Source organism: Nelumbo lutea, chromosome 1 (assembly GCF_056320005.1).
Source record: "Nelumbo lutea isolate HS-2025 chromosome 1, American lotus-T2T, whole genome shotgun sequence".
NCBI classification, from domain to species: Eukaryota; Viridiplantae; Streptophyta; class Magnoliopsida; order Proteales; family Nelumbonaceae; genus Nelumbo; species Nelumbo lutea.
In genome coordinates this window covers 106,114,006-106,139,024 of record NC_142684.1, presented here as the reverse complement: position 1 = coordinate 106,139,024, position 25,019 = coordinate 106,114,006, and the positions used below count along the sequence as shown (strand labels likewise).

The following is a 25,019-nucleotide window of genomic DNA, read 5'->3' as shown; positions in this document are numbered from 1 at the left end:
AGAAGAAGAATGAATGAATTTTTTTCTTTCACACTCTCTGTTTCTCTCTCCTCTTAGATTTTCAGGTTTGATTGTTTAGTTGGCTAGTTGGTGAGACAAATTTTAATTTTTAATGGTCAAATATACATTTTTAGGTTTGACTAGTTGGTGAGTTTTAGTTTTCAATAATAAATCATGTTGTTTTGATAAATAATAGGAATTTTATTACTAAATAAGAGAGAAACAAAAAACATACATCAATAGGACATCCCAACCAAAGGAGTAATGAACAGCCTCAGGACATAATCATAAATTGAACCCTGTTCACCCCTTGCTTGGTTAAACAATCAGCTAGCTCATTTGCCCAATAATCAAATAATATTAGCAAAGAGATGGTGCAAACCAAGACCCATCACTTGGATTGAAGGGTTCAACAATTTAACCATCTAGGTTGAACAGGTTTTAACCAAGTCAATATTTTGTTTTGTATTGACATGTTTGGAATTGGACAGGACTCGCTAGGCCTCCAAGTGACAGATTGAATGGTTCGACTGTCCAGGTAGCAAGTGAAAAGATTGGTCCCAAAAGACTGCATCAAGGATGTCAATTCACTGGTAGACCTGTTCATGGGCCGAGCAGGGCCGGGCTTTCACTTGTCACTAATGAAAATATACTAGGCCCGAGCCTGAGCCCGGCCCTGGTAAAAAGCCCGAAACCCGAGCCCAAGCCCAAACCCCGACCTAATTGAAAAAAAAAAACAATTTTCCCTATTCAAATTAGAATTAAAAATTCAGATAGTATTTTTTTCTATTTAAATGAACAATGGGCCTACAAGATGGTATTTTTCCCTTTCTGTTATATTTTAAAACACAATTTTACATTCTTAAATCAAAAAAAAATTATTCAAATGGACATAATCACATAACTAATTTTAAGTTTAATATTAGGTCGGGTCGGGCCGGGCTCGAGTCAGGCTATTTTGACAAAACCCGAGCCCGGCTCGAATTTATTGTGGGTCGGGCTTTTTGGCCCAAATTTAAGCTTGCGGGCCTATAAGCATGTTCAAGCCCTTCCAGGGGTCGAGCCGGGCCGACCCTTCGGGCCACCCGGCCCATGAACAGGTCTATTCACTGGTGAATGACGCAATCAGTATAGTCCTCAACTAGTCATACTATAGTAGCATCACCACTACCATTATCATTCAATGGACCATGATACAAATGGAGTGGGGAAAATTCTGTAAGTTTTCAGAATTTTCTGCTTGGGCCAAAATTGTAAGGCATATATAGAATAAATGAGCACAAGAGAAAATAGTGCCAATCATCAATACTCAAATTCTAGCAAAGAGTGTTGATGAGGGCAGATTTGGCCCTCCACTGACATCATGACACATGGCATCTCATAACAGCTGGATGACATCCCAACATCACCTAGGCGATGACTTGCCTTAGCCAAAATGATGGAGTCCCAACTGGCAACCTACTTGCCTTTACCGCCGACCCGGGACCTACCTCCACCACCAACCTGGCGACCTACCTCTACCACCAACCTGGCGACCTGCCTCTGCCCACCAACCTAGTGACCTGCCTCTACCGCTGACCCAGTGACTTGCCTCCGCCAACCTGGCGACCTCGTCTACAACTCAGGCCCCCTAACGTGCACGGATGGCTAGCAACACCTCGTCCAGGGCCGACCTGTGGTACCTCGTCAGTACTAATCTAAGTGATCTCGACGTGAGGAGCGACCTCCCTCGAAGGGTTGCCGACCTAGTTGAGGTCCAGGTGGTGATCTGCGAGATGTACTCGCCGACCAACTATGCATGCATCCCATCAATCCCGGGTCTCTCGGAAGTCAGCTCTCACACCGAATGTTTCAGAGGAAACCGAGTAAGGCGCAAAGATTGGCCTATGTGCACGACTACCTCCGAGGACTTCGAACCAGTTAGGCACGTCTTCCCAAAGATCCCAAACGTGGTGTGTGATGCCCACGCCAAACAATGCCTATATAAAGGCCTTACCTCCAACCTTAGAAGGTACATGTGCAATTTAGTTCTCGTAGCTCTCCAACTCTCTCATATTTAACTATCTTAAAAACTTCTGATTCGCTGACTTAAGAATTGGAGTGTCCACCCTGAGTAAAGCAATCCGAGCACTCTGACACATGTTTCCTTGCAAGTCGCACCAGTAAACTATGCAGCTAGCCACCTTCAACTAGGGACAGTTCAGCTAGGCGTCAGAGCCACCTTCAACTAGGGACAGCTCAACTAGGCATCAGAGCCACCTTCAACTAGGGACAGTTCAACTAGGCGTCAGAGCCACCTTCCAGGTAGGGATAGTTCAACTAGGCGTCAAAACCACCTTCTAGGTAGGAACCATTCAACTAGGCGTCCGGGCCACCTTCCAGCTAGGAGTCCAAGCTGCGTTCCAGGTAGAGATTGTTCAACTAGGCATCCAAGTCACTTGCCAACCGGGAGCTGCCAAAACCCGCATCATCAAGTGCCACTATCTCAAGGAATGCTATCTATCTTTCCACAGAAAAGATGAAAGAAATGAGTAATTTTTTTACCAATGTATTAGTTCATATGATTTTAAGATCCCTTAAAAATTTAAGCAAGCAAGTGAACATTCAGTAAACCAAGCACAAGCATGTGATGCCTAAAATAATCTATTAAAAAAAGATGTGGTGCCTAAAATAAGAACTATAGATTAAATGGAATTAAGCCCTATAAACAACAAGAATTTAAAATCACAGTTACATAGGATCAAAGGCATACTCTTATATCATCAACTTATTGATCAATAATAATAAAGGTCCTTCAAGATCATTGATGTGTTCCATACACGATACACCACAACCAGTTCCTTACCTAGTTTTCGAGCCCTATCAGCAAGCACACCAAGATAGCGTGTAACACGATCAAGTTTTGCATTAGAATACTCCTGCAGGTCACTGGCTTCTTGTCTCAACTCCAAGCAATCTTCTCTTGCACACTACCAAGAAGATGTGACAAGATTATTTAAGATTTGAAATGATTTTAGAAACAAGATAATAGTGAGATTCATGATGGAAAACAAATCAACTACAGTTTGAACCTGTTTTACAATAAGAAGTTATAAGAAAAAAATACAACAATCTGGATAAGAAAAAGCAAAATTCAAGTCCAAAGTAGTCCTTATAAAATTTCTCAAGTTTCCATTGACCAATGGATGGAATGCAAATTTGGCGCATAGAGCCTCTTTGGCATCCCCTTGCAAAACCATTCCAAATATCCTCCACCCCCCCCTCTTTTTTACTGTACATTAGGTACAATGTACCTAATTAAAGGAAGATTTAATAATGGGAGAGGGGACATAATTAAAGGAAGATTTAATTATGGGAGAGGGGGCAGCTTTCTTCTTAAGGGCCTTGTCCATGACCTTTTCTCCATTTCCACTAGTAAAGATAAACTGGTTTGTCACTTCCCTCCCACTTCCAACTCTGGAATTATACTTGGGATTACAGATATAGACAACGGCTTAGGGATTGTGAAAAGCTACTGAAGTTAACCTTATTAATATCCTTGATGGAGTTCTTCTAGACACAGCAAAATCACGTTGCAGCATTTGAACCTTCAACCCTTCAGGATTGTTCACTAGTACTATTTTCATTTCAGCTATCTCTTCCTCATCTAATCTTCTGCAAGCCTACACCACCTAAAATCGAGGCTTTATGTTGGGACTTGGGAGGTGACACATATGAAAACCAACACAAAGATCCTTAAAAGTGGAAACCCCATTAGTGTTTTTTTATAATAAACCCTGTTACTGCTTATTTCTATATATTTGTTTTCTTTGACTCACAAGCAGCAAAGCTACCTATTATCTACTAGTCTCCTGCTCATTTGTCTGTAGTATTTGGATTTGATTTTTTTCTCTCTTTTGGCTGCTGGTGACCCCTTCCCTCAGCAGTGGAAGGTCACTTTAGCTCATCCTTTTTAGCATTTGGCCACAAAGAGAGGTAGAATATTGTGGAGAAAGACAAGAGCAATAACCTGTGGTTAGTGTGAGAAGAGAGGAATGCAAGAATCTTTCAAGGCAAGACAAGAACCAAAGAAGAGATCATAGAGAATAATACAATTACAGTGGTGCATTGGGTCAAAACACAAAAGAAGTAAGCCCCCTTAACTATAGATTATATCATCAGTAACAACCCATCTTTCAGAAATAAAGATATAGCTGCCACCAATGCAAAAAATGATTCAACTAAAGTTGTTTTTTTTTTTTATAAGTAACAACTAAAGTTGTTTTTTCTTTCTCCATTCACTATTACATGAAAGAATTTAGTATTACCATCTCTCTCCTTAGACAGTTATAATTTAGCTTTTATCTCTAACCAATCACTTTTCTAAAAAGAATATCCTCCAAGTCTCTCTTTAGTATCCTTCTTCCCTCCCTCATTATCATTATCATGCATTTGTCCCCAGGCCTCCTTAATGTCCAATTATTCAATCTTCCCATTATTCTTTCTCTCCCTATCCTCCCAAAATGATCCGGTTTTTCTTTTTTTTGAGAAATACCCAAAATTGTCTATATTCCATTCCTTAGTTCTTGCCTTTAGCATTTGGAGTTTATTATAGAACTTGATTCCTTTTCATTTAACTCTATTGACCTCTTGTCCCCACCATTCTTTCACTTTATCAATGAATTCCGGATGACAGGGTAGCCACATGTTTTCAAATCTTATAGGTGATGGGCCTCTCACCAAATCTTTTAAGCCCAGTCTAATTGGACTATGGTTTGAGGCCAATCGTAGCAATGCTCTGTTGAGAGTATAAGGGAATTTTCATCCTTTTCTATGTTTTTTGTATTAGGGCACCTAGTTATGGACATTTTTGAAATTTCACCATTATGTTCAAATACGAAGTTTCTGGGTGTGAACAATAACACATCTCATTCTCTCGACAAACTCTTCTTCTCCTTCTCCTCTTCTCTTCCTTTCTTTTCTTTTTCCTCTTTATCACACAATCTTTTGTAACTCAGTATCAAAGCGCCTTGAGATCAAGGGACACGTCTACTGCTGGTCATGACTCACAGACAGACCTGCGGACATCAGCAGTCCATACAGTCAACGGCAACCCATGTGTTTCTAATGCATGTTGATGTACCTCAATTTTAGAAGAATTTTGGCACATGTTTCATGGTACGTTGAAGGTGCTTGAGATTTTCTTTTGGACTTTCTGGATGAAATTTGACGAAAATCCAGATTTGGAGTTTAGGGCTTCTGTGCTCATATGGTGGGTTGGTTTCCTTTAAAATCTCTTGTTCCTGGATCGTGAGAAATTTCAAGTATGCAGGAGGTGATCCCCAATTCTTATAGCCCTAAAAATTCTTTTGAGAAATTTTTTTTCTTCCTCTATTTTTCCGCCAGCACTTGTTTTCTCCCTTTTTTATTGCTGCAACCCTTGTTCAACCTTGTGGGAAGGGGTTTTGGGTGTTCAGCTAGTGTTGGGATATTATGGTGCTGGTGAGAAAAGTTTTTGGGTAGGGTTGTGATCAATGGACTCACACAAGGATGTCTATGTGCCTACCTATGTCTTCCTGAGAGGTAATGATAATGCCAGTGGACAAATTACTACTGTTAAACTTAATGGAACAAATTTCCTTGGATGGTCTCAATCATCTAAGCTTACAATTGATGGGAGAGATAAGCTTGGGTTTATTACCGGTAAGGAAGCTAAACCAAAACCTAAATATTCAAATCATTTCAAATGGGAGTAGGATAATATGTTGGTCATGTCATGGCTTGTATTCTATGCAGCCACACATTGCCCGCAACTATATGTTACTTTCAACAACCAAGGATATATGGTACAGGTTAACTACCACTTATTCTCAAGCTAGAAACGCTACTAGAATCTATTAGTTGCAGAGAGAAGCATGTAATGTGCGTCAAGGGGAGAGGTCAATGGCTATGTATTTCTCTTCCATACAATCAATTTGAGAAGAAATTGATCATTTAGAGGCCTTGGTGTGGAAGGATCCTGTAGATGCTGAGCAATACAGGAAGTATTGAGAAAAAACAAAGTTTTTGATTTCCTTGCTAGACTGAATGCTAACTATGACTTCACCAGACAGCACATTCTTAGAACCAATATCTTGTCACTCTCCATAGCATATTCCCTTGTGCAGAATGAGGAGAGTGGGAGGAATGCTACGATGCAGGTACCTATAGGTGAACAAACTACCCTTGTGTCCACCAAGCCCAAACAGAGTTCCAATAAACCTCCTATGTTTGAAAAAACCGAAGAGATTATTTGAGAATATTGCAAGAAGCCAAAGCACACCAAGGATAAGTTTTCGAAATTAAATCCCCATCTGAAGCCTGAGAAGTTTAAAACTAGAAAGAAGGGAAATGCTCATATTGCTACAAGCAGTCATGAAGCTCAAACTCATATTCTTGAGGGAAATCCTCCTGCTCAGCCACCTACTCATGACACCTCTGATGTGATGGACAAATTGAGAGATATCTTACGTGAACTTGAAAAGAACAGGCTGCCTACATCTGCTAGCTAGTCCACATACACCTTACAATGCCTATGCAAAATCAAGTATTGCACATGTGTGTAGGGGTGTCAATGGACCGGTTTTGGGCTGGACTCCGTCCAAATCAAAATCAATTTGGACAGATTGGACGGACCAATAAGACATATTGAATTTGGACGGACTGGACATACCAATATGACATATCGGATTGGACCTGGTCCATCCATAATGAATTTAAATTGGATTAAACCAATATCTGGTCCATTGATAGAAGATAAGAACATAGGTGTCAATGGACCAGGTTTGAGTTGAAACCAATCTAAATTAACAGGAATTTGAACAGATTGGGCAGTCTCTGAACTGGTCCAAAATGGTCCAAAATATTCATCGGACTGGATTGGACCAGGTCCATTTGTAATGGACTCACAATGGACTGGATCGGATTGGACCAAATCCAGTCCAATTGACACCCCTACATGTGTGCCATGCCTCATCCCCTAGCTCTTGGATAATTGACATAGGAGCCAGTGATCATATGACTGGTACGCCTTCCTACTTCACCACTTATAGATATTTTCAGGGAAAGGTAAGATTACCGTTGTTGATAGATCTCAAACTCCAATCTCGAGTTTGGGTGAAGTTAAACTTACCAACAACCTTTCTTTGAACTCTGTACTCCATATTCCACAATTGCATAGAAATGTCCTATCTATTAGTTCCCTTACCAAATCTCATAATTGTTTCATAACCTTCTTTCCTTCACATTGTGTCTTTCAATATCCGAGTACAAGGAATATGATTGATAGTGGAAATGAAGCCGGTGGAGTTTATCTTCTTGATCAGTCTCCAATGTTAGGGATAACGTGTTAGCCTAAGTCTTGTCATGATGAGAAACTAAAGTCAATTGAAATTATGGCATCACTGTCTTGGGCATGTGTCTTTTGGTTCACTAAAGTTTTTGTTTCCTAGTATGTTTGATTCTAATTTGCAATGTGAAATTTGTCAACCATCAAAGTAATAGACCTATTCATGAGCCAAGCTTCGGGCTTGGATTTACATTGTTTTGACCTTGGGCTTCGAGTTGGGCCCATTCAAATTTTGGCAAAATCCAAGCCCAAGCCCAGCCCATGAACACCTTACAATGCAATGTATAACCACATATTCTGCAAGTAACCAAAATAAGTAATATTGCTTTTCATTTAATACATGTTGACATTTGGGGACCTTATTCTATTCCTTGCATGAGTGGCTACAAATACTTCATTCGTTTAATTGATGACTATTCGCGATATACATGGGTAGCTACAACTTTTCTGGGTTTAACTCCCCCTATCAACCGATGATTTCTATTTTCCACCACTCTTCTTTTCTTTTTCCCCTACCCTTTTCTCCACCCCCAACAGATTCTCATAGTCTCACCCACCTCCTTCGAAAAAGAAACATTGGGGGATCTAATAGTACCTACGTCACCATTGAGCTGGACCACTTGGTTTGTAGTCAGCCCAAATTCACTCCCAACTTCCTATTCCATAAGTGCCACCGCACTTGAATCTCCTTCCGACCTCAACTCTTCTAATACAGATCCAATCCCAATCACCAATTACGACAAATGGATCTACGAGGACAAAGAGCTCGCCGATCAACTCTGTGACTCAGTGTTGACACTCTAGTTCTGAGTTGTTGCTATCGTCACCTCCTTCTCCCTTCCAGGTTGTCTCCCCTCCTGTCAGCCTTTGCTCTATCTAGTTCTTCAAATCTTCAACTTTGTTTCCAAACTATTACAACTTTTTTATCTCCTTCAAATCGAGCTATTACCCAAATCTAATCCTCCTACAAATTCAGATTTCTAACTCTCGTCCTTTTCAAAAAGCCCTTTCTTGCTAGCCTTTTCTCGATAAATCCCTTCCCCCTCCTTATTCTCAGCCCATTCGTCCGAAAGACAAATTTGACTTTGGTCAAACCAATGGAATTAAAGTGGGCCTCACTTGATTTCGAACCCCCTCCAACTCCACCTACCATCTGGGACTTTTTGTCTCCTTTTATTTCAAAATGTGTCAAGCCATCCTCCCTGCACTCAATCCCACGCCTCTCCACCTATCCACCCCCTTTAACTCCCCCAGCCCCTTCCTTAACTGAAATTCCACAATTGCCCTCCCCCCACCTTATCACCTTCTCCTACCTTCAGCCGCCTATTCAATGTTCCACCTTCCCCTCTATTCTCTATTTCATTCTCGTGCACCCCATCTTCTCTTTCATCCTCCCTTTCTTCCCTGCTACTCCCTTCAGTACTACTGAGAGTCGTATTGTCCTCACCTTCCTCCATCAATCTCAAATCACAAGTCTCCCTTTTTTATCAGCAACATAGAAAAAGATTCATTAATTAGGAAGAAGTTGTGGGCAAACAAGCAGTCCACATTGTCCCACTAAATACATCACAGCCCCAAGCAAACCCAAAAGACAATCCCTTTAATTACAACACAGCCCAAAGGGTAACCCAACAGAAATATCCTACTAACTAGAACATAGCCCAAAACATAGATTGTCTTTGTACTCCTTGCTTAGCTAGACCAGCATCCATGCTGTTAGCCGATCTTCTAATCCATCTTATTTGAATCACCATGTCTTTAGAAGCCTTTGAAGCTCCTGAACTCATTCCTTAACTGCCAAATAATTCCCTCCCCTTTCTTCAACCAGTTCACCACAGTTTTTCAGTCACCTTCAACAATCAACCTATCGATCCCCATTTCTTTGGCTTTTTCAACACCAAACACTGCAGCCCTCATTTCTGAACTCACCACATCACCGTGTTGAATAGGACTTGAGAACATGGCTAGCATATTTCCATTCTCTTCCCTTATTACCCCACCAATGCCCGATGGCCCCAGACTTCCCAAACAGCTGCCATCAATTTAGTTTCTTCCACCCAGCATCCGAAGGGGACCAGGATTCAATCACAATATATTTCCTAGATGTAATGTTTACAATTGTTCCCCACGGCCTGAAAAAGTCTTCTGTCTTAAAATCAGCAAATAAATTTAGTGTTTCCACCCAATGCACCACCCTTAGAGTTATCACTTCAATCATAGCTTCTTTGCTTCTTTCTTTGTCATCAAAGATTTTCTTTCTTCCCAAATTGTCCAAGCAACTACTACTCTAGTACATCTTCCCATAATTCTACCTCTCCTTTTAGAACACCTAAATAAGTAAGAGCTAAAGAGGCTTTCCAAATTAGCAGATGGAGTCCAGCTGCATCCAAACAGAGAGGAAAACTGCTCCCAAACGAAGTTAGCAAAAGGACAAGATATTAAAAGATGAAAGGCAGTCTCACCATGCAGCTTACATAAGGAGCATGGATTTGGGGACAAGCACCAATTTGGTCTTTTTCTTTGAAGCAAATCATAGGTATTGATGGAGCCAGGGAACACTTCCCAATAGAAAGCACTGACTTTAGGAGGGATAAAAAATCATAAGTCTCCCTTGCAAACTTCAAGATCAAACTACTTAGAATACAAGAAACGTCCCTCCTTTTTCCATGCCTATTCTTGCACAAGCTACAACTCATACTGCTAGTCCCTCTTCTTCTCCTCCTGCTTGTGGTGGTAGTAGTGCTCTTGTGCCTCCTATTCCTCGGTATTAGCACCAATGGTTCATTAGATAGAAAAGATGATGGCTCCAGAGATTGAATATCCATTACAATCTGACTTCCAAGACTCAAGTAATTTGGAACATGAACTTCCTGCTTTTTATGCTTCTATTACCAGTGTTTTAAAAGCACAAGGCGCAAAAAAAGCGCAAGTGTCAATTTGCGCCTGAGGCACAAGGTGCAAGGCAAGGCAAGGTGCCCGCCTTTTTAAGCAAGGCACCCGCCTTTTTAAGCAAGGCGCAAAATTACCAAAATAAAAAATAAAAAATAAAAAATTCAAAAAATAATAAACATGATGTTAATAAAAAAAATAAACTTAAATTTTAAAATAATTTTTTTAAAAAACCTATTATCTAAAATTAGAATACATAAACATAACATGTAAAGCGTATTCAAATGAAATTTTAAAAATAAAAGTAAACAAATAAAGCATTTTCAAGCATGTGAAACCCATAATCTCTTTTTTCCTTAATTGCATTGCTTCAAATAGCTAATGTGATGTAAAACATATTGTACTCTTGATTCTATGAGTCGCCTTTGTACCACGCTCCTTGAGGCAAGCCCGAACAAGTATATATTAGGGTCTGAAATTCTTATTTCTCGCATAAAAAATTATGATTGTATAACTTTCATTGCCTTTTAAGAAGGTATTTTATTGCAATGAATGAATGAACAACATTAGCAAATAGGGGGCTGGTGGAGCCCCCGGCCCAGCCATTAGACTCAAAAAAAAACAAAAAGCACAAAATTTTAAAAAAGGTGCACGCCTAGGCGCACCAGGCATGCGCCTTTTGAAAGGGGTGCATAGGACCTAGGCGATGCGCATTCCCTAAAATGCACCCCACCATTGCACCTAGGCGCGCCATTTAAATCACTGCCTGTTACTGAGCTTCCTAATGTGAGTTCTGACCTTAACATCCCTATTACAGTTCATAAAGCAACAAGATCATGTGCTAAATATCCTATCTCAAATTATGTCTCTTATGATACCTTATTACCTTACTATTGTGCCTATATTTGTCATTTCTTCAGTTTTTATCCCTCACAGTGTTACTGAAGCAATGCAATTCCCTCATTGGAACGATGCTATGAATCAAGAGATGGAGGCCGTTGAAAAAAACCAAACATGGGAAATTGTTTCTCTCCTAAAAGGTAAAGTTCCTATTGGATGCAAGTGGGCATGCATTATGAAGCATAAAGTTGATGGCTCGATTAAAAAGTATAAAGCTCACCTTGTGGCGAAAGCGTACACTCAACCTTATGGTATTGATCACCAGGAAACCTTTGCTCCTATAGCCAAGATGAACCCGATTCAAGTTATTATGTCTCTAACTACCCACTATTCTTGGCCCTTGTATCAAATGGATGTTAAGAATGCCTTCTTTAATCGCAACCTTTAGGGAGAGGTTTACATGGATCTTTTCTTTTTTTTATTGGGTAGTAGAATAAAAAGGCAATTTATTAAGAAAAAAGGAAAAAGAAAAAGTACAAAGGAGGTCATAAGGAATAACCCGCAAATTAAAAAGGAACCCAAGAACAACACAAACTCCCAATCCCAAACAAAACACAGCTTTAATTTAATACTCAGACAATAACCCCCACTTGCTTCCAAAGCATGCAACCCTCAACAAAAATAAAAAACCCAACCAACAGAGAAAAACCCTAAACATAAACCTCAAAACTAACAACACACTAAGTTAGGACATTTCAACAACCATTGGATATTGAAGCTCTAATTCCCAAAACATTTTTCTAGTGTACTCTTCCCCTCCCAGAACCAATAATCCCAATTTTTGGCTGATTGGTAGACCAGTTTCCACCACCTTTTCCACATCCACTTTTTTCTCCACTTTTCAAACTCCACTCCTTCCTCTTCAGCTTCATCAATTTCCTCTTCTAAGCTATCCTCTCCCCTCCCCCCCCCAACAAAACCCCTTCTTTTACATGGATCTTCCTCCAAGAGTGAACATCCCTAGAAGTGAAGGAAAGATTTGCCGCTTGAAGAAATCCCTTTATGGCCTTAAACAATCACTTAGAGCTTGGTTAGACAGATTTAGAAAGGTGATCTTGAAAATCGGCTTTACGCAATCTGAAGATGACCATACCTTGTTTATAAGAAGAGCCAATGGCCATGTGACTATGTTGATAGTATATGTCAATAATATTGTTATCACAGGGGATGATGTTTCAGGCATTGCTGAATTGAAGTCTTTCATTGCTACAGAATTTGAAATTAATGATATTAGAAATCCTTGTACTTCCTAGGGATTGAGGTTGCAAGATCAAAAATGGGCATTTTTATTTCTCAAAGGAAATATGTTCTTGATTTTCATCAGGAAGTAGGAAGATTGGATTGTAAACCAGTTGAAACTCTAATTGATCTCAATCATAAGATAGGAGCCGATAACAAAGATGTCCTTCCTAATAAAGGTGGGTATCGAAGACTTGTTAGTTGCCTTCTCTAATTATGTTTGACAATACCTGATATATCATATGTTGCGAATGTGGTCAGTCAAATATGCATAATCCTAGATCTTCACATATGCAAGCAGTAAATTGAATACTTGCCTTTTTAAAGGGGTGTCCAGGAAAAAAACTGTTCTATTTTGATCATGGGCATCTCAAGGTTAAGGTCTACTCGAATGCTGATTAGGCAAGTTCTATTGATGATAGGTGCTCAACTTCTACTTATTTTACCTTTGTGGATGGTAATGTTGTATCTTGGAGAAGTTAGAAGCAATTTGTTTTGGCCCAACCTAGTGCAGATGCAAAGCACAGAGTTATGCCTCATGAGGTTTTTGAACTGTTATCGTTGAAGAACTTGTTGACAAAGATGGGAGTACATATAGATACTCCAATGATGTTATATTGTGACAACCAAGTTGCGACAAACATAGCCCGCAACCCTATTCAACATGATCATACAAAGCATATAGTGGTAGGCACTTCTTTAGAGAAAGAGTTGCAAGTGGAGAGATTTGTTTACTTTTTGTGGGGTATGAAGTTAGTTGGTCAATTGTCTCACTATAAAATTTTTGGGTGTGAACAGTAAAATGCTTCATTCTCTTGACAAACTCTTATTCTTCTTTTCTTTTTCTTCCTCTCTTTATCACACAACCTTTTGTAACTTGCTCTTGAGATAGTCCCTTCTAAATGGTCTACCCAATGTAAAGTGAATATGAATCTATTCAATTTGGAGCAAATGGGGTTGCTCAGGAGTTTGGGCCATGTTAAACTAGTTTGCAACATATGAATTTCCTTCAATTCACACTAATCAATAAGTGGTTAAAATTTCTCATAGTTGTGGGTATCTGTTGGTTGGGTTTATTTATCGCATTAAATCTTCCCCCAAGCACCAAGGCCCATTCCATAGACCTCTAATGGCATAGAGCTCTTCCTAGAACTTGTTCCTTTCCTTGAAAAAGTATTTGAGCCATAAACACTTGTCATCACCCATATAAATCCATCAACCAAGTTACTAAGTTTTACTAAGAATGAAAATCTCCCCACCAACTCCTCCAAGCATTCAACTACTTCATTCTTCCACATGGTCGTCTACCAGCCCCTACGTGATCTCTCTTGTAACAAAGTTGATGCGGCATAACTAATCAATACACAACATCATGTCGGACAAATATTTTTATAAAAATGCTTTGTTGTGACTCCCAAGAAAGGCAACCAAGATAAAGGCAACGTAATAAAGTAAATAGTCCAAAAAAGACAAATCTGAAAACTTCCAAGAGCAACTATAAATATCAGCTCACATTCCAAAAGCATACATTAGTAATTAGGTCCAGATTCTGAAAAGGAATATTGACCTTGAAACCCTAAGCAAGGATATTCTCTATCAACCTTTCTACTCTCCGTGGACCTCCAAATCATCAGATCTAAAAGATCTCAATCCCCATCCCACAGTACTCCAACTTTCAGAGTTTCTGACCAACTCAATTAGTACCACCACCTTACTCCTATGTTTTGGCCTATAGCATGGGGCTTTTCTGTTCTCTCACTTTGCCTCCCTTCTAGGTCCAATATTACCAGTTCATCAAAATATTGACAAATTAAGTGCCAAACTCTTTCCCCATCCTTCCTGCTCCCATTACTCTTTTCTTGTTCTTCCCCTGTCTGTTTTTCATCCTTTAATCTCATTATATTCCTCTTCCCTGAATTACTTGTCCGGGTGGATTTCACTATCAGCAAATAGCCTTGGAAGACTCTCTAGCAAGAACCAGGGCCTCAAGAAAATTCCTTGTGTAGGGATCACCAAGGTCGGGAATTAACTTGCAAAGCTTGTAAAATTAAAAGTAGAATACTGGGGATTAATAGCAGTTCTTTTTTTTTTTTTGGAAGATAACAGAAAAAATTATTAAAACAAAAAAGAAGGTAGAATGAAGGTGATAAGCAATCACCCGAAAAGAAATGCCAACCCAAACCAAAATCCTCTGAGGCAATAACAAATCCAAATCAACCAAAACCCAACCCCTTCAAGCATCTTACTAGCAGTATACTGCTATCTGTTCCTTGATTCATATTCATTTTAAAATTAGATTTACTTTTCTTTCAAAAAAAAGGGCAGTATTAGGCAAGAAATGTCCCATCAGTTACCAAACCCTTGCTCTGCTCTCAACAGATCAAGAAAAGGATATATTTTTCTTGAATGATTGGGATACAAAGATCTGTCCTCAAAGGTTCTCTCATTGAACTCCTTTAAGAGACACAACATAATTCCAAGCTTCAAATGAGCATTGGAGGATTGGAGGAGGAAGATTACAAATCCAACCATATAAGGGCAAAGTACCATAACTCCCAGACAAATGAGCATTGGAGGATCAAAAGAACTGCTACAAGCATCCCAGACATCAATTTGCTACTCTTACCTATGGATGTATGATCCATGACAATATGAGATCAACAACCTCATCAGGTTAGCCAAAAAAGATCACAATGTGGAATCACAATCACACTACCAAAGGAAAATGACAATGACTGGAGAGGTATCTGAAATTTGTCATGCATCCTTTCTCTTGTTTCACTTCTGCCTCCATGTCCATAAGAAAAGGTATCCTACTCACCACATATTGCATTCAAACTCATAAGTTTCTTTTGGTATGAGAACAGTGACTTGTAGACAAAATCCTCACAAGTGACCATTTTATAGCCAAGGAGATATGTCCACGATGTGTGCCTTGTTTTGCCAAACCAATAATCAGACTATCCCCCCCATCTTCTGATCCATTATAACCACCCTTTAAAAACATCGCAGAATTGTCAAGCTTTTTGGGCATCAAAGAGTGCTTCCACTGAACTTAGCACCTATGGCCCAAGCATGGCCAGTTAGAAGTTTTAGTGGGAAGAGCTGTATAATGTGGAATATGGTGCCTTTTGCTATATGTTGGAGCATTTAGAAAGAATGTAATCAGCAGGGTTCTTAATAGGCAGCCAACCCTATGCCCAAAGTTATTAGGAAAAAAAGAGAGAGGCTTACTTTATTTTTGGTATTATATTCTGCTTGACTCCAGGCAGGTGAGGTTTTCTGGTTTATGTAATGAAGGGAAGAATATACTTCTTATATTTAACTTTTCGATGTGTAACTTCTATATCATTTCTACCATTCCCATCAACCAACTAAGTTCAACATGATTGTTTTGTAAAGGGAGTATTACCCATATTTATTCATTGATAAATGCTCATCGAATAAAATACTAAACAAATTCTAACAAAACCAATAAGAAACCATCTTTACCGATCCCATCAACCAACCCAAATAGGAACAGTTCAATTTTCTAAAGCTAAAGTTTGCTATATCATAGCCACTAACAGCCTTTAGCATGAATTACTGTACAGTTGACAGCATTTTAAAGGGTAACTCAAGACTCCTTCCAACATCTCCCCACGGACAATCTCCAAAGGTTTCTAATTGACAACAGAGAAACTTCAGTCTTTCAACATACCCAAAAAAAAATAGATTCTGTCAAAAGCCACACAACCCCCTCACATTCCTTATTACTTGACTTGCCACTAAACAGCTCCAACATCCGCCATTAGAACAAACTGAAACCTAGTGTAGAAACTAAGAATAATAATACCGATAACGATTTGCCAGCTCATACCTTAACCTTATCCCTCAATTTCAGAACTTTCGCGGCAAAGGCGTTCCTCGACGAGTCAACGTGCGACAGAACTGACGACGTCGAAATGGAGTACCTTCGAACCAAAGGAGCGGGTACATGATCGTCCCGCTCGAATGACTTCCTCGGTTCGAACCCAGGGACCTCCCAGTTCCACCTGTTCCTCTGGTCCGCCATTACCGCTTCTCCCGAACCCTAGATCTTGAACAGTGAGACTCCTCCGGAGAAAAAACAAAAATCAACGAAAACAAACAAGGAAAATGGTAGACTCGGCCAGAAGAAAAATATGTAGCAAAAGCCTATCCATCGTCATGAAAACTCCTTCTCATCTATATATTTATCAAGCATTTCCATTTTCTCTCCTGATATTAAACGAAAATTGAAGGTTGAACTCCTTTAACACCCACCCGCCTTTAGTCCCTTACCTCCCAAGATGGAGAAAAAGCTCGCTCGCGCTCTCTGTGTTTCAACCGAGACACGCTTTTGCTTTTGCGCTCACAAAAAATTTGCGCCGCAGCTCTGCGTCGCGCCCAATTTTTCGAGGATAAGGAATGGAGGGCACGTGAAGATATACGTGAGATGGTTTCCCTTGTGCTTGCCTCTCACGGGACCTAATCATAATGGGAAGGGAACAAACTAAACCGTGTAAATTTACCGCAAACAGCGAAAAGTAGAGAGGAAAAAGAAAGAAAAAAAACACTCCACGAAGTACATTCTTTGTTGCTACTCGAGAAAATGAGTACTTTGTTTGTTGTCTTGTGGTGGAAGAACATGGATGTCCGCACTGTTTTAGATGAATCTCTCCCTCGGGGTACAGGCTACAGCTTCCCTACGTGTTTGTCGCTTGTTTGAAGCAGCAAGCTCCGTGGGTAGGGCTGAATCTGATGCCAGTCCAATCCCAGTCTGACCTAAAAATGTTTGGGTTTGGGCCGGGTTTAGTTCAGGGAGAAGCCCATTTCAGTATCGAGGGTTTCAACTATCCGAAAGAAGCCCAAACCTATACTTCAAATTTTGGTTTTGTTTTGGAAAATATTAGTGTAAGAGCATCTGCTATGATATATGCGTGTGTACAAATAAGTATTAATCATATATGATATATGGTATTTGAATTTAACTCTTGTGATATTTATAGGACCTAAGGCAAGTATCGGTTTTATATGATATCTAATTTTGATGATTTAAAAAACATGTATTTTATTTTTTTAAACAAAACCTTAATTTTCAAAACGATAACACTATTCAGGATTTTTCTTTTCTTTAATGGTGTAGCAATTTTGAAAACGAACTGAAAACAAAGCATTAATTTTGTAGAACACCCCTTTTAGTTCAAAAAAATATTATGAAAAAATGGGTCATTTACTGAAACACCTAGTATAGTTTCACATATTTACTAAAACTACCTATAGTTTGTGTTTCACAAAAACACCCGCTATGGTTTCAAAATATGTATTGTGTTTTGGGAGCAGTTGAAAACAAAAGCATTCATGATACAGAACACGCCTCTAAAGTTTGAAAAGATTATGGCAAGGGTCATTTACTAAATCACCCACTACAGTTGCACATGTTTATATACAGTTTGTGTTTCACCAAAATACCCACTATGGTTTTGCAACCAATTTACTTAGTCAAACTTACATTACAAACTGTTTGTATTTCCATAAAGGAAATTGTCAAGTGTCCAATTAAAACGAGTGAGAAAAATGTTCAAGGGCACAGGCTCATGGGTTTTGTTTCTTTTGACTAATTTTGTTGGCACGGAAAACATGCAAGACAAATGGCAATAGCGTCAACGTTTAAAGCAAAGATTGCCAAGGTTCTATGACCACTGACCCAAAACGAGTGATACAAGCAAGGAAGGTGTTCACAATAGTTGTCAAAAGCAACATCACAACTAATCTTAATCCATCCCTGAGGAAGCAACTCGTAAGCACTAGAGAGGATATGGGGTGATGGCAAGTGAAAAAAAAAAAAGAAAAAACGAGAGAATAGAAGGCTAGTGATATTTCTAATTGCCAAGCCATGGCACAATGGATAGTTCTAATAGGACAGAGGGGCTCATTTGTATAGAGAAAATGGTTTATGGTAGTCCATATCAACCATCAAATAAAACAATTCCTTGGAAACAACAAGTAGGATTAGAATATTATGAAAATAACCATGGAGAAGATCTCACTAAGCCAATTATCAGAGTTGTTAGAATGAAGTGCATCCAACTGGATACCAAATAAAGCAATTCCATGGGACCAACAAGTATAGGAAAAAGGGATTGCCTTGTCTAATACCCCTGGAGGGCTTAGTATGGCCCTATTGAGTACTATTGGTTAAAAGTGAACTCCACAAGGGAATAGCAACTGAAAATAAGATCAACCCAATATTTATTATGACCAAGTCGATTAAGCACCTTGATGATGAAAGACCATTCAAGGTGATCATAGACCTTGTTTAGATCTATCTTTAGGCCCATATAGTGTCCCTTACCTTTAGTTATAGTTTGAGAAAGTGGAATGCTTCATGGGCTAGGATGATATTATCTGAAATTAATCTATACTTTATGAAGGCATATTGGCTTTGGTCAATGATTAGGGGGAGCATATTAATAGACTTGTACTATGAAATATCTTCAAGATTAGAAAAATTGGGAACCATAGTGATGCTAGTGAAGTTAATAAAATTAGGGAGAACCCACTTTTAATCTCATGAGTGATGTCCTATCTTACGACTCACCAAAAATTTTGGAAAAAAAAATGTCTGACATGGGGGCCTTGCATGCACCAATAGAAAAAACTGTCGAGTAAATTTTCATATCATAAAAAGGGCTTAACAACTCTTGGTTCATCTCCTTAGAGAACTTGGATTCAATAATGCCAATAATGTTATTTTCAATGTAAGGGGCACATGAAGTAAAAGGTTATCAAAATAACCTATAATTACTTGTTGGGTTTCAAGCTCAAAGTGAATTAAGTGTTAAGACTAATTTTTAATGCAATAGATATGATTCATTTGCTGCCAAACAATAGTTATTTTGTAAAAGAAGCTTGTATTGCCATCACCCTTGTGTAACCATTAAACTCTAGATTTTTGTCGCTAATACGTCTTTTTCCGCTTCATCTCAATATCTATAGTAGGCTATAACGTCTTTTGCATCGCCAATTTGTGACCTGATTGGGGTTGAGACTATAAAATAAGGGTTTGGTGCTTGACCGGCCTTTATTTGATTTGGTCCCTGATTTTTCAATAAAAAAACTTATATTCCATATCTTTAGGTTTCCTACCTATGCCCATACTTGAACTCAAAACACCCCTTACACCAACCTCCCATGCTCGCAAAATGGCTTCCAAGAAGTGGAAAGGCTAGTAACCACGACAAGTGTTGGGGGAGGTGTTCAAAATGATGGGGCCACGGTCCGACCCATGACCTCATTGAAAATAATAGCTTCCAAGTAGGATAGGCCACCATTGTATTGAAACTATAAATATATCAAGGTGCTCATTAGTCAGATGGCCCGAGCTTCTTCTATTGGACTAAGTGAAAGGAGCCTTTGATGCTCTAAGATCAACAAGAGCACACTCATTTATCACCTCATTGAAATCTCCCATGCATTGGGAATACGAATTGTACCACATTCCTTATCATCAAGACATGTAATGGGCTGAAAAGTTATTTATATATTGAATATCATTCCAAACCTAGTTATTGTTCCTGCTATCTATGTAGGTCTCTGTAAACCAAGGTACATTTCCATGCATCGTTAATGGGCAGAAAAGTGATAATGATATCCAAAACATGCGGGGAGGGCAATATGCGTTGGACCACCTGCAATGCTAATGGGATCTTTTGGAGAATGATGTTTCCCAGGTCAACAACTCTGTTAGGTCTTATAAGATATTGCGAACAAACTTTAGTTTAACACGAAATAATGAGGGCTGATAAGAAAAAAGTGTAATCATTTGAGTTTTTTTTATTGGCCTCTTTACCAACAAGTCCATGGGCCTCCTACTTTTCTTGAATTTATAGGGGTTAGGGATGGGGCTTGAAATTGGGTTATAAGTGGGCTAGCCCATTAAGTCGGGGCAAAGATAATTACTATGGAATTATGAGAGCACCCAATTTAAGGAGATGAGAGGGCCTAAGGTTGAATTGGAAAAAATCTGAAAGTCGGTCCATCACTGTAGGATAATGATTACCAGGTAAAAGGTGATGTCCCTTTTTAATGTACTTGGACTTGGGACCTTCATCCCATTGATGTATTGGGATCTGAGTCCCATTGATGCATTTGTTGTCAAATGCAGGTGTCGGGCTCCTCCAACATTTTGGTGCAAGAAAATATCTATTGGTACTCCCTAAGCTGCCATCTATCACCAGTCGATATAACTAGTTTCCTTGCCCCATTTGCTCCTTCCCTCTTATGGTCATCTTCTTTGACCATTTCAACAATTGAAATAAAAGCTCTGTCCATGATTTGAGGATTAGAAATTGCATTTGGTGCAATTTTCCACGTGTAAAAAGTCAATCCGAATCCAAGGGCCATAAACTCAATGTCAGCCTTGGCATGATAAACTCCCTAAGTCTATCTAATACCTAAGAACATTTAAACTATCACGAGTCTCATAAATGTTTAGTTTAAGTGGTAATTGCACAGAAACATACCAATATCAACATGAAACAATAATGTACTTTTATTCATTTAAAATAATCGTATTTGTACATCAATCTGATTGGAACTAAGGGAATACACTGTCTAACATCTAAACCACTAACTACTATCAACCATTTATACATCATCCCAACACCAACAAGTATGATCAGCCTCCCATGCCCATAAACCCCCATCCAAAACACCCCCCCCCCCTTGATGGCAGTAGTATTTGATCCTAGTTTATTACAACTAGCTAAAGAAAACCTACCAATTGAAGCATCAGTTGGTTATTTCTTTTATTTATTTATTACTCAGTATTAACTACACATCCAACACTCAAAATATGTTATTCTAACAAACGAGGTGTAATTATTGTTGTCGCCCTCTTGCCTTTTTTGGTGAGTCTCCTCACCTTATTTGGTGAGATTTTTTTTCTCTTACCCAATTGTTTTTCTCAAGTGGGTATGGATCATCCACCAAACTCCTCATGAAGGTCCATAATTGATGATCTGTTTAATAAAATCGAACTTATCCTCAACCCAGTAGATAAACTAATGATTGAAGCAAATCAAGAAGATATTGATGGTATCGTAGATTGCAACATAAGTATGGTGATTAGGGTTTTGACTGATAAAGAAGGCTAGCAGGCTTACGGGAGAACTTGAATACAATCTGGACACTACATAAAGATAGACTAGTGGTGGAGTTTCTAAGACAATTCTTTCTTAGTTCACATCAAATCAGCAGTACATCAGGATGATTCTCTCCATGGAGGACCATGGTCTTTCAATGATGACTATATAATCATGGAGAAATGTCTCCCAAATAAAACACTTGATTCATATCTTTTAGACAGAATTGATGTTTGGTTTCATATTATAGGACTCCTAATTGAATATCTCAAACCCAAAGTTGGCATGAAGATCGTAGAAGCAATAGGTAATCCTTACGAACCTAGAGAAGATGAAGTGAGCAACTGGAGTAAGTTCATTAGAATCAAAGTCTTAATGAATGTTTTTAAAAGCCTAGTGCACAGCACACCCTACACACTCTTGGATAAGAAGGAGATCATAGTGAGGTTTCACTATGAGTGGCTTCCTCGTTTCTACAAGCTATGTGACAGATTATGACATGTTGTTGATAGGTGTAGCCTTCGAGCAGAGATAGAAGAACACCTTGAGACCTGTTAGGATGAAGTGACCAAAGTTAAACTACAACACTACTTAATCTGTAGCTATACAAAGGGCATTCATAGTGAAGTTCATAGAAAGCTTTGTAGTGGTAAAGCCTCTAAAGGACATGGCTAGCAAACTACACCATCATCGACGTTGGATGAAAGGCAAGAATACCATGGCAACCTTCGATCAGGCAACCTTACCAGATCTGTGGATGCAGATTTACCAGATCCAAAATCCTTGGAAGAGGAGATGTCTATTAGAAATTTATATGGCGAGAATTTCGGTAGTGATTTGCATAAAGAGAATGTATCCAACCCAACTATGATGTAAAGGGAGGGACCCCCTTCAGTTAATAATAATTCAATCCTACAATTAGTGGGAGGTAAGCAAGCGTTAAATGGCAAGACAATTGTAGACATCTCACACTCTGAGGATATGGATATTGGGATTTATCAAAAGAGCCATGACCCAATAATGTCAAATTTGTTGCAACTAGAGTCAATCTTAATCGTTGGTTGTCAAAAAGGCAAACGCAAGGCCCAAGATCAAGAAATTTTCTCACCTTGCATGCATTGACCCTTCATTGGGCCTGGTTTCTAAAGTCACGCCAACTCATCGTTTATGCTTAAAGCAAAAAGCTCATTTGAAGGGATCAAACACTTTGGAGGATGCAAACTGAAATGGCCGAGGTGGCAAGCCTTCAATTGCCACCACGCTAGCCATGATTCTCTTGGCCTGGAACTGCAGAAGTGGAGGGAGCAACTTGGTAGTTTGACATTTCAAATCCCTCCCCAAGAAAATTAAGCCCACCATATTTTTATTTCAAAAACTCATTGTAGGTAGAATATAGTTGAATCCATTATTCAACAGTTGCAACGTTATAATTATTTTATTGTGAAATTTGTTAGTTGTTCTGGTGGACTATGGTTAGGTTGGAGTAAGTCAATTCATCTGAATGTAATCTTTCATTTACAAAATATAATACATGCTTCCATTTTAAATTATCCAATGCTTTTCAAATGGGACCTCGTAGCTGTTTATGTCCATCAAAAAAAAAAAAAAGAGCAAAGACATGAAGTTTGGGATAAAGTCAAATCTATTGCTTCTAATATTCATAATCCATGGTGCTTGTTTGGTAATCTTAAATGCAATTAGCAATGAAAATGAGAAGGTTGGGGGCAAAAAGATTGATAGACATCAAATTCGACGTTTCAGTGAAATGGCTGAAGCATGTGGTTTGATTGATGTTGCTTTTATTGGCCCTCCTTTCACTTGGTCGAATAGGCGACAAGATGTCTTAGTGCTTGAAAGGGATAGAGCTTTGGTCTCTTTTGATTGTTTGGTTCATTTCCCTCAATCCCTTGTTAGGCATCTTACTGCCGAAAGAAGTGACCACTACCCCATCTCTTTATATGCTCATACTAAGAGACATAAGCATAAAACCCATGATAGGTTTGAAGCTATTTGGACCAAGGAAACTAACTTTGTTCACATAGTGAAGCTTGCAACTTGGGGTAGAGACCGTATAGGTTCTTTCCGATCTAGGATCTGTCAACTTAGAGATCAATTGTCTTCTTTGCAAATAGATGTTGAGGAAGAAACCAAGGTTCGCCTTGAACTTGACAAGCTCATTGAACTAGAGGAACTTTATTGGAAATAGATAGTCTATGATGACCGGTTAAAAGATGGAGATAGACAAACCGAGATTTTTCATGTGACTGCAACTAGCGGGCATTGTAGAAATTGAATTCATTGGTTACGTGACCACAATGGTGATGGACCGAGGATGAAGGTACAATCTCAAATTTAATCCAAAGTTACTTTATTGATCTACTTACTTCTTCAAGGTCACAATTTATTACTTTTTCAGATTCCCTTATTCCAAGCCAAGTTTCAGGTGAGATGAATGATTTTCTATGTCAAATACCATATGAAAATGAGGTGAAGTAAGCTCTTTTTAGCATTGGGCCCCTAAAGGCACCAGGACCTAACGATGTGCATGCTCTCTTCTATCAAAAATGTTGAAACGAAGTTGGGGGGGGGGGGAATCTAATCGGTTTTGTTCAAGGTTGTCAGCACACGATTTTTGCTCAGTTCCACTTCTCATACCCCAATGGCCCAATCGGACCTCACCAATAACTTTGGAGCATGATAAAATCCAGGGACATCAAATTTCAACTCGAATACCCTCAAATCCATTGTTAATTTATACTATTCCCTTTTGACGACCATGATCACAGCACATCACCACTTCCGCCCCATGATCAAACTTCACCATATGAAGCAAAATCTTTTAACATCCAATCACGCAATATTTCAACCCTAAATTCCTTGATTTTGCCGTTCATTCATAAGAAATTCCATTTCGATGCATCCAGTCTCATTACGCTTCTCAAACCAAAAACCTGCGATCCACCAAAATTCAACACATCATCATTTCCTTTAACCATTCATCAAGATAAGATTCCACTTTAAGCCACCTCATTGGTCGAGATATTCTCTATCCAAATTCCTGTGATTCCAACACCTCCAAAGACATGAAACATACCCATTGAACTCAAAATATCCTTATCAACTACCCATCGAATTTTAGATCCAAAATGCCCATATTGTCCTTCGTATGCAAAGATTCCGAATAAACCACTCATATCACCCGATTTCCTTTGAACTTAAGATTTGCACTATGAAACATCGTTCCCCAGTATCAAACTTCATCTAAACCTTTGTTAACCCCCTATTGACGATTCGTCCAATTTTGAACCTTGAAATTATAGTTTTACCCTTCATCTGGAGACCTCGAATCATCCACTCCTATCACATTACTCTCCAAACTCAAGATCGGCACTTCAAAACACTATCAAACCCCATCTAAACCCTTATTAATCCCCTAATTGATGATCTATCCAATTTTGAACCTTGAAATGATGATTTTA

General features: G+C 39.0%; 2 protein-coding genes across 4 annotated transcripts in view; one reads left to right on the top strand and one right to left on the bottom strand.

Annotated features, from left to right (window-relative positions):
• The window catches only part of LOC148876615 (kinesin-like protein KIN-14B), a 131,206-nt gene extending 114,171 nt beyond the window's left edge, over nt 1–17,035 (bottom strand). The window contains exons 1-3 of one of the 3 annotated variants that reach the window (XM_088977228.1): nt 16,697–17,035; nt 16,254–16,466; nt 2,846–2,969 (exon numbers count right to left, since the gene is read on the bottom strand). In XM_088977228.1, coding sequence (XP_088833354.1) covers nt 2,846–2,969; nt 16,254–16,448 — 319 coding nt within the window. In that variant the 5' untranslated portion in view covers nt 16,449–16,466; nt 16,697–17,035. The remainder of the gene's footprint in view (nt 1–2,845; nt 2,970–16,253; nt 16,467–16,696) is intronic. The other 2 variants (XM_088977391.1, XM_088977309.1) reach the window with 2 other exon arrangements.
• Nucleotides 17,036–23,158: 6,123 nt separating this feature from the next.
• On the top strand, nt 23,159–23,746 carry LOC148876614 (uncharacterized). Its single transcript, XM_088967694.1, has one exon. The coding sequence runs from the start codon at nt 23,159–23,161 to the stop codon at nt 23,744–23,746; it is 588 nt and encodes a 195-aa protein (XP_088823820.1).
• Nucleotides 23,747–25,019: the final 1,273 nt, after the last annotated feature.

Excerpts from the sequence above, each read along its gene's own strand:
- LOC148876614 (XM_088967694.1), top strand. The coding sequence starts at position 23,159 with ATGAAGTTTGGGATAAAGTCAAATCTATTGCTTCTAATATTCATAATC.